The 14936-nt window shown below is 39.8% G+C and overlaps 1 protein-coding gene across 4 annotated transcripts in view; it reads right to left on the bottom strand.

The window, feature by feature from the left end:
- Nucleotides 1-14936, bottom strand: part of GALNT1 (polypeptide N-acetylgalactosaminyltransferase 1) — a 131609-nt gene that overhangs the window by 60130 nt on the left and 56543 nt on the right. For 3 of the 4 annotated variants that reach the window (XM_062201557.1, XM_062201558.1, XM_062201559.1), the window contains exon 3: nucleotides 3468-3707. In XM_062201557.1, coding sequence (XP_062057541.1) covers nucleotides 3468-3606 — 139 coding nt within the window. In that variant the 5' untranslated portion in view covers nucleotides 3607-3707. Of the gene's footprint in view, nucleotides 1-3467; nucleotides 3708-14936 lie in introns of those variants that run through there. The other variant, XM_062201560.1, reaches the window with a different exon arrangement.

The raw sequence follows: 14936 nt of genomic DNA, 5'->3' as shown, positions 1-14936 counted from the left end.
GTTTCTTGGATTGGTCCATTTGTTATTCAGCATTTATGGGGTACTCATTGGTTTCTTTGATTTTTTGCTGTGGCTTTTATCTTTGGACTATGCCTGATTGGATTAGAGGACTGTGCTTTCAGGGAATAACTAGAGGCGTATGGTAGGAGTGGCCAGAGAGTGCTGTTCAGTGCTCCAGGGTGAAGGGTGTGTCTGAGGTAACACACCCAGTTTTGGCATGGTAATTTTTTTTTTTAAATCAAAGGGGAGGTTTTCTCTTGTGTTTTAGCATAGACTCAGCTGAGCTCCTCTCCTCAAAGGAGACCAGTCCTGGGTGCTAGCCCCAGTGAGTATATCATTCATCCGCTCTGCCACAAGGACCACACAAAGGATCTGTGCAGTCCTCAGTGTAAGCTCAGATTCTCCAGCAACGTCTCTTGCCAGGTAACCAGGGAGCCCTGATCATGTGGAGCCTCCCACAGTGCCTGCCCGATGTCCCTGCCACACCCTGCGTCCTCCCACACAGCCTCAATGTTCTCACATTCCCAGCACACAAGTCTCTCAGAGACATGAGCACCCAGCCCCCAGTCTGTTTTCCCCACAAGACTCAGGAGTCTCCACTTGGCTTGGTGCTGGCATAGCTGTTACGCATGTCCAAAATGGCACTTGCTCTTTGTCAGCTTGTTAGGGTAACTTTGCAGGATGACTGGGGAGAGAGAAAACATGCCCCCCTTTTGTTTCTCCTCTAGTTTGGTGGGTACACTATCCCCAAAGGGGCTCCAAGCTAGATTCCCTCTAGGTTCTTCCTGTAGCTTTTTTGCCAGTGGCTTGGGCTGCTACAGTCTGCTCTTACCTTGTTCCCCAATACTGGAATGGAGGCTCTCAGCTGGTGGGGTCCTAAGTTGCATGCATCTTTGTCCTCCACGTAGGTCCACTGTGTTCGTCCAATTTACTTAGTTTCCTCTGCTGTTTTCTCCCTAACTCTTCCCTGAGACTGTACTCTTTCCACTTTTTTTAAACTATGTATGTTATCCTGGACTCAAGCAGAAAACTTGAGTTTTCTGCAATCCAATTTCCACAAAGCTTCTTAATCACCTGGTCCACAACACACACAGGGCACAGATTTAACTGAAATCCAGCTCCCCTCCAAAACCCCACTGACATCACCTTTCCTTGGAGAATCTTTTGCTTATCACCCTTCTCTCTGGAGGCAATGATATTATCTCACAGCTCCATGTTCTTTTTCAGACTTTGTATTTTGTACAAAACCTACTCCTTTTTGAAGTTCATGCCACTAGTAGTTTTCAAAACTTAACCTTAGAATCTTCTTTCAGAATATCCTTTTCATGTGTTTTTTAAAAAATTTATTTACTTTATCTGAAAGGCAGAGAGAGAGAGAGAGAGAGAGAGATCTGCTATCTACTGGTTCACTCCCCAAATGGCCACAACAAGTGGAGCTGAGTCAAAATGAAGCCAGGAGCTAGGAGCTTCTTCCAAGTCTCCCATGTGAGTGGCAGGGGCCCAAACACTTGAACCATCTGTTGCTTTCCCTTGCACATTAACAGGGAGCTGGATCAGAAGCAGAGCAGCAGGAAACTGAAATGGTACCCATTGGTAAGCTGGTGCTGCAGGAGGCTAGTTAACCTGTTATGCCACAATGCCAGCTCCTTCATATGATTTTGATATTACGCTATTTCACGCACTGAGACTTTGCTCTTTCAAGTATATCTTCTTTCTCTCCATGTTTTAAACCTCTTCCCCAACATAAATAATACATACATACATAAAGAACACCAACTTTGGCTCTATTTTTTCTTTTAACCTATTGCACTAGCTCATCTTCTTTGTGCCAAAGCTTTCTAAAGAAAATGCTACATATCTCTGCTACTCCACTGGTACATCAATTCCACTGCCTTCCCTTCCAAGCTTATCATTCCCTAAATTGGCACTTGCCAGGATCAACAAAAACCCTATTACCAAACAAATTACAAATACTCCATCTTCATCATAGTAGACTCTATGAGTAAATGTCACTCTAGGGCTTATCCAATAAAGTTTTTAAACATCTGAGCCATAAAGTAAATATGCAAATTAATAGAATGACTGAATAAAAATATATTTCATTAAGACATATGGAAAAAGTGAAAATTAAAGTTAAATGTTGGCCTCAGTATTACCAACATCTACTGCTAGCAACTAAGCCTAATTTCAGACAAATTTCTCAAGAAGAAATAAATAGACTGGTTATATAAACTCAACTATTAAAATTATGGCTTGAGGGGTCAGTGTTGTGGAGTACTAGGCTAAGCCTCCACCTGCAGCACCAGCATCCCATATGGGCACTGGTTGGTGTCCTGCTGTTCCTCTTCCAATGTGCTGTCTGCTAATGGCCATTTGGGGAGTGAACCAGTGGATGGAAGACCTCTTTCTCTGACTCTGGTTCCTGGCTTTGGCCTGGCACAAATGGCAATTGATGCTATCTGAGAAGTGAACCAGAGATGGAAGGTCTCTCTGCCTTTCAAATGAATATTTTAAAAATTATGGTTAAGTAGGCACAGTTACTAATCCAACAAAACATTTCTGAATATTAATTTTAGGGGTTCAAATGCCATTCTTACTATAAAACTACGAAAAATTTTAAGGAGCTACAATACTCACAGAAAACTTATGTTGAAAGAACAGAGTAATTACTTGCAAGTTATTCCCAAAAATAGTACAAGTGCTTTATATAAACATATATTCTTTAACTAATCACAAAAAGTTCAGAGCCAAGAAAAGCTGAATTACTGATCTTCAGTGCAGCCATTATTATTACAGTTAAAAGAGAAGGGGGAAAAGGGAAAACATTTGTTTGTTGGTCTGAACACAAGGAGATTAATTTTCCAAGTGTTCCCTGCCAAAAATATCAGTATTACCTCTCTACATCTTTCATATTTGTTATGTTTTCCATTCCAGATAGTGAAGTGATCTCACTGTAGCCCTATTCCATATCTTGATCTTTTCAAAAGCCACTCTCTTAAAGTGTTAACTGGAGTTATCTAGAGAATTAGCAAAAAGAACTCTCAGATCACATTTAACTATAAAGATTTTTCCTCATAAGACTGAGATGGGAGTGCAGGAAAAATCTCTTTTGACAACATGTTACAACAATTTTAATACTCTACCTAGCAGTATGGCATTAGATTGCTCTGTACAATTTTGACAGTTCAACTATGAGATTCCTAACATTGTTTGGTAGTGCAAAGTAACTTGTAGAATGTTTACATTTAATAATGCACACCAATACTGAATTTAGCAATTCAATATGATACTCTAATACTTTTAATTGATGGAAGAACCCACCAAAAATTGTAGGAAATATGATCATAATATATATGAAAGCTAGGAATTTCTATTAATCTAAAAAATTAAGTTTATATTATCCAAATATATTAGTAAAAACTAGTGATATCTTTATCAAAACAGCTTTATTATAAAATATCACTTACCATCCCCAGCAGGAAGTCCTCTCTCTTTTTTCTCATCACATTTGTTGCATTCACTGAAGTAAAGCAGCAGGAACATATCCAAGAGTACCCAAATCAAGGAGGTGGCTAGGACCACCTTGCAGTATGCAAATTTTCTCATGGCACTTTAAGTCAAATGCAAAATTTTAAAATATATATATAAATATACAAAGATCATCAAAATTATTCCAATCCAGTTTCATCAGAAATCACATTCATACCCTATAGAGAGAAAAAGAGAAGACTGACTTAGAAAGTCACAAACTAGAAAATGAATTATATGAAATAATATGAATATCAGCTAACAGGAATTAATTCCACTAATAATATTAAATTTCACAATTATAAAAATAGCTCCTCCAAAGCAATATCCAATAAAAAATGGGTAAAGGATGTAAACAGGCACAATGCACACCTAAATAGACAATAAACATGTAGAAAAGTATTTGATTCCTTGTAATTAAAAATGAAAATCAAATAGTAAACTACTATCTCATGTCCATTAAACACATGAGTCTTAAACTACTTTTCTGTTTAACTGCTATATTATATTACATGTTAAAGCAAAAACTAAATAGTAATTACCACAGGAATTTAAACAACCAGTGATTCCCAGTCCTTTCTGTATATTCACATTCAGTTCCCAGACCCAAAGAATTCTCCCATTTGTCAAATGCACCTTGCATTCTGGCTATTTTGACACTCAAACATGCTGTTTAGTTAAATATATTAGGAAAAATAAGTTATAATGAATTACTTGATAGTTTCATTTAAATTAGCATAACTGAATCAAAGGTAAAATCTCACTGAGTATAAATAACAACATCTTAAAATTGATTGCTCATGTTAATAAAAAAATAAAGCTAGTTATATATCTTTTAAAAATCAAAGACAAAGTACCAAGTGTGCTGCCACAAATGTTTGTCACTGCCATCAGGTATATAAAGTATAAAAGAATGGAAAAATGTTTCTTTAAGTAAGGAAGATAATTTTGCTTACTAAAGAGTTGTTTTTAAAAATTGTTTACCTGCACCAAGCACTGCAGATAACATGCTAATTTTCATACACAATAAGTAAACCAATCATTTAAATTTTATGAAAAGCTAGTAAAGTTATGAAAAACTCTACTTTTTCCATAATTATCATAAAGTTATTCTATTATTTACACCTTATTAAGCATCTTCTGTATGCCCTTCACTGTCCTTGATATTAAGGATACAAAGAAAACTGAGACCCTGATCCAAAAGGCACACAAAACTCAATGGGGGCCGGCGCCGAGGCTCAACAGGCTAAACCTCCGCCTAGCGGCGCCGGCACACTGGGTTCTAGTCCCGGTCGGGGCGCCGGATTCTGTCCTGGCTGCCCCTCTTCCAAGCCAGCTCTCTGCTATGGCCCGGGAGTGCAGTGGAGGATGGCTCAAGTGCTTGGGCCCTGCACCCGCATGGGAGACCAGGAGAAGCACCTGGCTCCTGCCTTCGGAATAGCGCGGTGCGCCGGCCGCGGCGGCCATTGGAGGGTGAACCAACGGCAAAGGAAGACCTTTCTCTCTGTCTCTCTCTCTCTGTCCACTCTGCCTGTCAAAAATTAAAAAAAAAAAAAAAAAAAAAAACTCAGCAGATGAGAAGCAGGAGTCAGGGTTGAAGAGAACTGTCCAACAACAAATTTGGGTACTTTAAGAGATTACAAAACAACAAACCCTAAAATAATACAGTAAAACTATTTTAAGACTTCATTATTTGAGCTAAGAAATTCAAAGATAATTTTATATTTCGACACAATGTTTTCCATTACCAGAAAAAATTACTGTATCCCAAAATCAGCCTTTTAAAATTATCATGACTTTTTTTTCTCAAGGTAAAATGGGCTAGTTTCTTTATAGTTGTGGGACTAAATTATTAAAAATTGTGTTCTATTCATACATTTGTTTTTAGGTTCATAATGATCTTTTATAATGAACATTAACATGGGCAAGTTCCAAGATGGCAGAGTAGAGAGGAAGATTACTGCTCTAGCCCAGGAGAAGATAGTTTTAAAAAGTGGAGATAGTGTAGTCTCAGGGAAGAGTTAGGGAAAAAACGGCAGAGAAAACTCTACCAAAATTAGAGGGTCACGGTGGACTTACGTGGAGAGTGTGGGTGCCCACGGCTCGGGACTCCAACAGCTGAGAGCCTACACACCAGCGCTGGAAAGTGAGCTCTCTGCTACGGCCTGGGAAAGCAGAAGATGGCCCAAGTTTTTGGGCCCCTGCACCCACATGGGAGACCCAGAAGAAGCTCCTGGCTCCTGGCTTTGGATCGACCCAGCTCTGGCTGTTGTGGTTATTTGGGGAATGAACCAGCAGATGGAAGACCTCTCTCTCTGCTTCTACCTCTCTGTAACTTTGCCTTTCAAATAAATAAATAAATCTTCTAAAAAACAAAACAAAAAAAACCACAAAAGAACATTAACATGGTCTCCCTTCTTTCAAAAAGACTAGGCATAATCTAGGAGGCAGTGGAAAATAATTTTACATTAGACCCAGAGACTTTAAATAAAGCTCAGAAAACAAAAGAAATTTAAAGAAAGAACCTTCCAGGACTGGTGCTGCAGCATAGTTGGTAAAGACGTAGCCTGCAGTACCAGCATCCCATGTGGGCGGCAGTTTGAATCCCTGCTGCTCCACTTCCAATCCAGTTCCCTGCTAATGTGCCTAGGAAGGCAGCAGAAAATGGCTCATGTACTTGAGCCCCTGAACCCATGTGAGTGACCCACAAGAAAATCCTGTCCTTATTGGCCCAGCTCTAGCTGTTGCGGCCATTTGGGATGTGAACCAGCAGTTGGAAGGTATCTCTCTCTGTCTCTCCCCACCCCCTTCTATGTAACTCTGCCTCTCAAATAAATAAATCTTTAAAAAAAAAAAAAAAAAGGAGAGAAAAGAAAAGGGAAGAACCTTCCACATTTTCCAAAGACTGCTGGTGCTACCTTCATCTTAGCAATTTTGCATTCTTTCACAGGGAGGAGACTAACAGCCCCATCTGGGACTCTTCTTCATAGCAAAAGCACTGTCTATCACAACATTGTGCATTTTAGTAACATTTCTAATAAGACAAGTTATATATCCTCATATCAATTTGACAATGTACTGGGAGCCTAAGAATTAGATAAGAAAGAGAACTGAAGATCAGGAAAAGAGGAAATTATCATCTGTAGATGACATAATTTCTACAATGAAAGTCTAAAAACCATTAAAGCCAATTCTTGATAGCATCAAGGTTGAATACAAGATGAACATATAATAATCAACCATGCTCCCAAATGGTAGCAATAACTAATTAGCACACAAAATTTTTAAAATGTATATTCAAAATAACTACAAAAACTGAAGGTATCTGGAAATACATATTTTTAAAGATTTATTTATTTGAGAGGCAGAGATACAGACAGGGAGAGGGACAGAAAGAGAGGTCTTCCATCTGCTGGTTACTCCCCAAATGGCCCCAACAGCTGGAGCTGGGTCGATCCAAAGCCAGGAGCCAGGACCTTCTTCTGGGTCTCCCACGTTGGTGCAGGGCCCAAAGCACTTGGGCCATCTTCCACGGCTTTCCCAGGCCATTGGCAGGGAAGTGGAGCAGCAGGGACTCAAACCAGCCATATGGATGCCAGTGCTGCAGGTGGTGGCTTAACCTACTATGCCATAGCATAGGTCCCTGGGAATACATTTAACAAAAGTTGTGCAAGACATGGAGACAACTGTGGAATCTGAGGGATTAAAACATCTGCCTAAAAAGCATAAATATACCACCTTAAGTGAAAAAAAATCAGCTTATTCCTGAAATTAATCTATAAATTCATTATAATTCTAATCAACATCCAAATAAGCCTTTGGGAACTGGATTTATAATAAAGCAGAAATATTTAAACCCATATGCACCCATAAACAAGTCCACACATATGTGGAAAACTGGAAAGGTGCTACTACAAATCAGAGGAGAAAACTGGCACAAGGACAAGCGCCCTACCATAGAGTTAAAAATACATTTAGGTCTGATTATAATAAAAATGTGAATAGATAACTGAAGCCAAAGTTCTCAAAACAAAGTAGCAGCTGTTTTGACCATCCAAACCTACTAGCTTCACTGGCTCTATCTCCTTAGGCTTCAGTTTAATCATTCCCAATTCCTACGAAGTCTATGTTTTTGTTTTTGTTTTTTAATTTATTTATCTGAGAGGCAGAGAAGTGTTTAAGCCAGTATTTCTGCCAACTGTCTTTGAGTTGCCAACTTGGTCAAACTTAAGTCGTGAGAAGGCAAATTCAGAAGCCAAAAGAATGAAACAACTCTCAGATTTCAGCACATTCTCATTCTCCCTGAGAATTTAACAAAAAATAGTAAAAATCAATTCAAAATTCATACCCAAAGTGATGCATATTCCATATAAACTTGAATGTTCTCTTTTTCTAATTACTTCCCAGCACTACCACAAGTTTGGAGACCAGAGGAATAAGCTTATCGCCTGCGGTACTCATGGTACATATTCCTGTAAAATTTGTTGGCTCAAATGTTCCCATTTAGAGTATACAATGTTTAGTATCTACAGAACGTCAGAATCTAAGTAACTCCTAGTAACACTTTAAAAATTTTTTTTATTTTTCCTATTTATAATCTAACTTATACTCAATGTACAGTGCTTGCAAACACAGAAAAGAGAAGTTATGGAACTAACTACAAATCCATGCCCTCATTAAAAATTGTGTTGTGTCATAGTCACTAAGAATAGGGAGTAAGGGCTGGCACTGTGGCATAGCGGGTTAATGCCCTGGCCTGAAGCTTCAGCCAGCATCCCATATGGGTGCCAGTTCGAGGCCCGGCTGCTCCACTTCCTATCCAGCTCTCTGCTGTGGCCTGGGAAAGCAGTAGAAGGTGGCCCAAGTCCTTGGGCCCCTGCACCCACAGAGATCCATGGGCTATCCAGAAGAAGCTCCTAGCTCCTAGCTTTGGAGCAGGGCAGCTCCAGCCATTGCAGCCAGCTGGGGAGTGAATCACTGGATGGAAGATCCCCACCCCCGCCTCTCTTCCCTTTGTGTAACTCTTTCAAATAAATAAAATCTTTAAAAAAAATAAAATAGGGAGTAGATATGTCATTTTTAAGGCAAGTTTGTAATGTTGATCTGACTCAAATATCTCAGTGTCTTAAATGTCCTTATTAGGGAAGAAGAAAAAGAAATGCATCTAATATTTCTACGCATCACAACCACTTCAGAATAGCCCTGGTATCCATAAAGCTTTGTCAAAAGACACCCACTCTTTTACACCTAAAGAACAGATGTACAACAGACAAAGTGAGATGATCATAATTCTGGCCTTTACTCCTTCCATGTCCTCCCTCCTGAAAGTGTTTATTCTGGTAACAGACCCTGCCCCGGGGTCACAGTAAACGACCTAGCCAGGCCAACTACAGTCTGGCTCTCACTATTCTCGATCATGTGTCCTGTTACATATATGCAAACGTATTTATTTAGTGCAAAAACTGGCAAACTTTTTTGCAAAAGGCCAGACAGTAAAGATTTTTAGGCATTGCAGGACACAATATGTGGAAATCATCCAACTCTGGTGCTATACCATCAAAGTGGTTGCAACTAATGTATAAATGAGTTAGTGTGCCAATATTCCAAAGTTTATTCATGCAAAATTTGAATATCCTATAATTTTCATATGACAAAATACAAAATATTCTTTTAATGTTTTTCAATCATTTCAAAGTGTTAAAAACCATTCTTAACTCATACTAACCTCTGATCCAGAGTATAAATGTAAGGATGTTAGGTCATGGAGTATGTAATTTTCAATATTATTAGATACCACCAACTTGATTTCCCAGGTTGTTAAAGCAAACCACCTCAGAGTTCTGGTAGATGTATTGTATCCTTGGCAATTCTTATTGTTGTCAGACTATTTAATTTCTTACAATGTTAATTAATGCAGCGTTGATTTACATTTCCCCATTATCTCTGACATTGTTATTTCATTTCATTTCTTCTTCTCTAACCTATGTCTGCTTAATCATACTAGATGGGTTGTTTTATCTTCCTATTAGTTTGTAAAGAGCCTTATGCATTATGTAGTCTTGTGTCATACAGTCTTGTATCAGTTACAAGTATTACAAGTATCTTCAACAGCTTAGAGCATATCTTTTTTTAAACTTTTTTAAAAATTTATTTATTTACTTGAGAGGCAGTGATACAGACATGGGGTGGCAGGGAGAAGATCCTCCATCCACTGCTTCAATCCCCCAAATGGTGGAAATGGCCACAGCTGAGCCCATCCAAAGCCAGGAGCCAGGAGCTTCCTCCAGGTCTCCTACATGGGTGACAGGGGCCTAAGCACTTGGGCAGTCATCTGCTGTCCTCCCAGGCCCATTAGCAAGGAGCTGAATTGGAAATGGAACAGCGGAGACTCAAACGAGCACTCATCTGGGATACCAGCATCATAGGTGGGGGCTTAACCTGCTGTGCCACAATGCCAACCCCAGTAAAATAAATCTTTAAAGAAAAAAAAAAAAAGTTACAATTCTGATTAGACTGAAATAAATCTACAAATAATTGGAAAAAATTGCTACCTTTACAACATTGTCTTTAAGTCCACAAAAATGTTCTACCTTTCCATTTATTTAGAACTTTTATTAAGATTTTTCAAAATTAACAACTTGTTGTAAAACACTTGTTAGATTCTTTTTTTCTATGGGAAATGGTATCATTTTGATTCTTGATTTACAAAAATGCACCTGATTTGTATTGATTGATTTTAAATTTAGCCACTTTATACTGTATTATACTGCCAGCATAATACAGACATCTTTGTTTTATTCCTGGTCTTAAAAGGTCTTGTTTTTACAAGCAAAGAATGCAGTAGTCATTACTGACCATTTGGTTACTTAGTATGCTATTTCATCAACTACATAAGAAATACAGTAACTGAAAATATCCAAATATCTGTGGTAGAACAATTCTGTTCTGAGAAATTAACTCCAAAAACTCACAGATCATAAAAAGAAGCTGATGATGTGAAGACGAGTTAAACTCAAGAGAATTCTAAAAACATCCCTCAATTGTTTCCCAAAAATGATATTTTTTAAAAGATTTATTTATTTACTTGAAAGTCAGAATTAGAAAGAGAAAGGTAGAGACAGAGAGAGAGAGAAAGAGATCTTCCATCTGCTGGTTTACTCTCCAAATACCCACTGACAGCCAGGGCTGGGCCAGGCTGAAGCCAGAAGCCAGGAACTTCATCCAAGCCTCCCACGTGGCTGCAGGGGCCCAAGCATTTGGGCCATCTTCTACTTCTTTCCCAAGTACATTAGCAAGAAGCTGGATTGGAAGTGGAGCAGCTAGACACAACCTGTTGCCCATACGTAGATGCCAGCTTAACCTGCTATGCCACAGCCTGGGCCTGAACATTATTTTTGAAGAGACACAGAGAGGGAGAGAGACAGGGAGGGAGAAAAAGGGAGGAAGGGAGGGAGGGACTCAAGATGGGAGGAGAGAGGGAGAGAAGTGAGAGGGGGAGGGGGAGGGAAGAGAGAGGGATCAATCTTCCATCCACTGGTCTACTCCCCAGATGGCTGCAATGGCTGGAGTTGGGCAAGGCTGGAGTCAGGGATTTTATCTGGGTTTCCCATGTAGGTGCAGGGCCCAAGTACTTGGGCCATCTTTGGATGCTTTTCCCAGACCATTAGCAGGGAAACGAATCACAAGTGGAATAGCCAGGACATGGACCAGCACCCATAAAGAATACCAGCATCACAGGTGGCAGCTTTATCCATTACTCCACAACTCCGGCACCCAAAGTTTTTCTATAGTTGTTTTGTTTCTGTCTCTCCTTTACCTCAAATCCTTTAATGGCTTACTACTGTCCTTCAAACAGTTTGCCAGTCTCTCATTTTACTCTAAAGAATGTTGCTAGTGTAGAACCCATACCTGGGCAGGCCTCACTCAAGAAATTCTATGGTCAAATAAGTTAAGGGAACATTCTGTTCACCCTGGAAGACTCCTATCATATAGTATACTAAATGGTCTGTGAAGTTATGTAATAAGGAAATATTTATCTTTGTTAATTCAACTTCCTTTCTCAAGCATGGAAATTTCCCCAACCACTTTTTATTTTTTATGTAATACAAAACAGTTAGCAAACATCAATAAATAAAGTATAAAGACTAGCTTCGAACCCTGGAATCAGACAATTTTTAGACTATGGGTTTTATCTGCTTTCTGTAAAACTGTTATTTCTGTGAATCTGCAAATTCTCTAAAGAGGGATCCCACCGCATTTAAAAGCCATCACAAGGAATACCGTCATGAAGGGAAGGGTAAACTGTAATATCTTGATGTAACTCTAGCATATGCTTGTTATATAATAAAAATATTGTGAGCAAAACTGAAAACTGTGAAATCACCATTACATAAATCCCTAAAAGACAAGAATTTACAAAACTTCCCTTCAGAGAAAATCTGTCAACTATTTCTACTATCAGTTATATATATTTTTAAGTTTAGAATACTACCATATTCAAAAAAGAATATATCTAGCATTAAATATTGCATTCAGACACTGAGAGGAAACAGTTAACAAAGCAGGTCTATTACTCAGTCTTGCTAATCTCTAGGGGATGCCTGAAGCTGGCAATGACCTTAGCCAACGTCAGAGAACTAAACTCTTGGAATGTTCACAGTCACTAGTTAATGATTTTATTTAGTACGTTCCAGGAAAGGAGTCTGAATGTACCAGTCTGTCAGCATTATTTAAAATAATAACCATCTAGAGGGGCCGGTGCTGTGGAGCAGTGGGTTAAAGCCCTGGCCTGCAGCACCGACATCCCATATGGGCACAGGTTCAAGTATCGGCCACTCCACTTCCAATCTAACTCTCTGCTACGGCCTGGGATAGCAGTGAAGATGGCCCAAGTACTTGGGCCCCTGCATCCACGTGGGAGACCTGGAAGAAGCTCCTGCCTTCCTGGCTTCGGATAAGCTCAGCTCTGGCCATTGCAGTCATTTGGGGAGTGACCCAGAGGATGGAAAACCTCTCTCTGGCTTTACCCCTCTCTGTAACTAATAACTAATAAATAAAATAAATCTTTAAAAAAAAAGTAAAATAACCATCAAGAAACATGATGTGCACCTGATACCTAAAATACCAAGTTTCAGTCACCAGGAAAGTCATATAGCAGAAAGGTGCCTAAGTGACCAGATTCCTTTAAGAACACTTGTGTGCTTACCTTGCTTAGAGATATCTTCTACATGTCTCTGTTACAGATGGACAGCAAAGTGTGTCCATGTAATTCTTAGGGGAGACTTAAAAGTCTGAATCTGATCTCCCTAGCATTCACCTGTTTATATCTTTTTCTTGCAGTTCCTACATTGTATTCTTTGCTGTAACACATCTTAGCCATGAATACAACTTTGTGTTGGGTTACGAATTCTAGCAAATCGATGATTAGGACCACCCAAAACAGATACATGAAAAAACTTGGTTTTGGAGCAGGTGATTGGTACAGTGTGTTAAGCTACCACTTGAAATGCCCACATCCCATAATGGAGTACCTGGTTCAAGTCTCAGCTCCTCTGTTTCCAATACAGCTTCCTGCTAATGCACACCCTGGGAGGCAGATGATAGCTCAAGTATTTAGGTCCCTACACGCATGTGGGAGACTCAAGAGTTCCAGGTTCCTGGCTTTGGCCTGGCCCAGACTTGGTTGTTGTGAGCATTTGGGGAATGAACCAGTAGATAGAGCTCTATCTTCGTACTTTTCAAATAAAACAAAAGTAACTAATTTTTTTAAAAAACTGGTTTACCATGACATCTATTTCTTCCATTATTTGTCAGAGGCTAAATGTACATAATTAGTTCACTCATTCCTTTGATCCCTTCCTTTCAGATTTATTTATTTATTTGAAAATCAGAATTACAGAGAGAGGGAAAGACAGAGTGAGATCTTCCATCCACTGGTTCATTCTCCCATTGGCTGCAATGGCCAGGGCTGGGCCAGGCTGAAGCCAGGAACTTCATCTGGGTCTCTCACATGAGTGGCAGGGGCCCAAGCACTTGGACCATCTTCTGCTGCTTTCCCAGGCCATCAGCAGAGAGCTGGATTGGAAGTGGAGCAACGGGGACACAAACCAGCACCACCATGGGATGCCAGTCACAGGTAGTGGCCTTATCTACTATGCCACAATGCTGGCCCCGATCACAGTTTCTTTAAATGAATAAATCAATTTTCAGGAGAAACATGGCAGGCATGAAATTGCTATCCTTAGAAAGGATTGGTTGGCAAGGTTGGTCCTTGCCTGGTGTCTGGGAACTTGAATCAGAGTTCTCCACAATGATATAAAACTTTCCCTAAATGTTCAAGTGTGGTTCACTGTGTCTAAATCGTTTGCATAAACAATATGGCTTATGCTAAACACCTGCTTTCATTCTGGGACTCTGGAATTGTGGCATGTGCTAAAAGCAGAGGGTGCCTATGTGACAGACCCCAATAAAAACCTTGGACACTGAGTCTCTGAGTTTCTCTAGTAACTGCATTTTACATGTATTGTCACAATTCACTGCTGAGGAATTAAGCACACTCTATGAGACTCCACAGGAGGAGGACTGGTAGACACTTACATCTGGTTTCCTCTGGGCTTAATCCCTTTTGATGATATTGCTTTGTATCCTTTTGCTGTAATAAATCTTACCTATTAGTACAATCTTGTACTAAATCCTGAGTCCTCCTAGCTCAACACTGAACCTGGGAATGCAGTCTTGGGAACAACCAACACAATCAGCATATCAAAACATCAGGGAATAACTAATAGCCTAAGTTAAAATCTGGATTCGTATTTTAGCCCCAACCCTTATTAGTAATTTGACTTTAGTAGCAGTATTTGTGAAAACCTGAATCATTATTCCAATAAGAAAGACACACCCACCTTCCACTAAATGAAGGCATGCACAACAAACTCCTAAATCATAATACACTCAGTAAATATTAAATAATATCTCTAAAGGCACTTTCTTAGATGCAACAAACAACTGGTAATCTTTTATACATGTACTTGATGCAGTGAGAATTGAAATGGTCATTTAAGATACTACAAAGAGAAACTCAAAAACAAACTCTGAGCCGGCTTAACAAGCTAAACCTCCACCTTGTGGCGCCGGCACACCGGGTTCTAGTCCCGGTTGGGGTGCCAGATTCTATCCCAGTTGCCCCTCTTCCAGGCCAGTTCTCTGCTATGGCCTGGGAGTGCAGTGGAAGATGGCCCAAGTCCTTGGGCCCTACACCAGCATGGGAGACCAGGAGAAGCACCTGGCTCCTGGCTTCAGATCAGCGCGATGTGCTGGCCGCAGCGGCCATTGGAGGGTGAACCAATGGCAAAAAGGAAGACCTTTCTCTCTGTCTCTCTCTCTCACTGTCCACTCTGCCTGTCAAAAAA

The sequence above is a fragment of the Lepus europaeus genome, chromosome 9 (genome assembly GCF_033115175.1).
Source record: "Lepus europaeus isolate LE1 chromosome 9, mLepTim1.pri, whole genome shotgun sequence".
Lineage (NCBI taxonomy): Eukaryota > Metazoa > Chordata > Mammalia > Lagomorpha > Leporidae > Lepus > Lepus europaeus.
The sequence above is the reverse complement of the archived record's forward strand: the minus strand, read 5'-3'. Positions and strand labels throughout refer to the sequence as shown.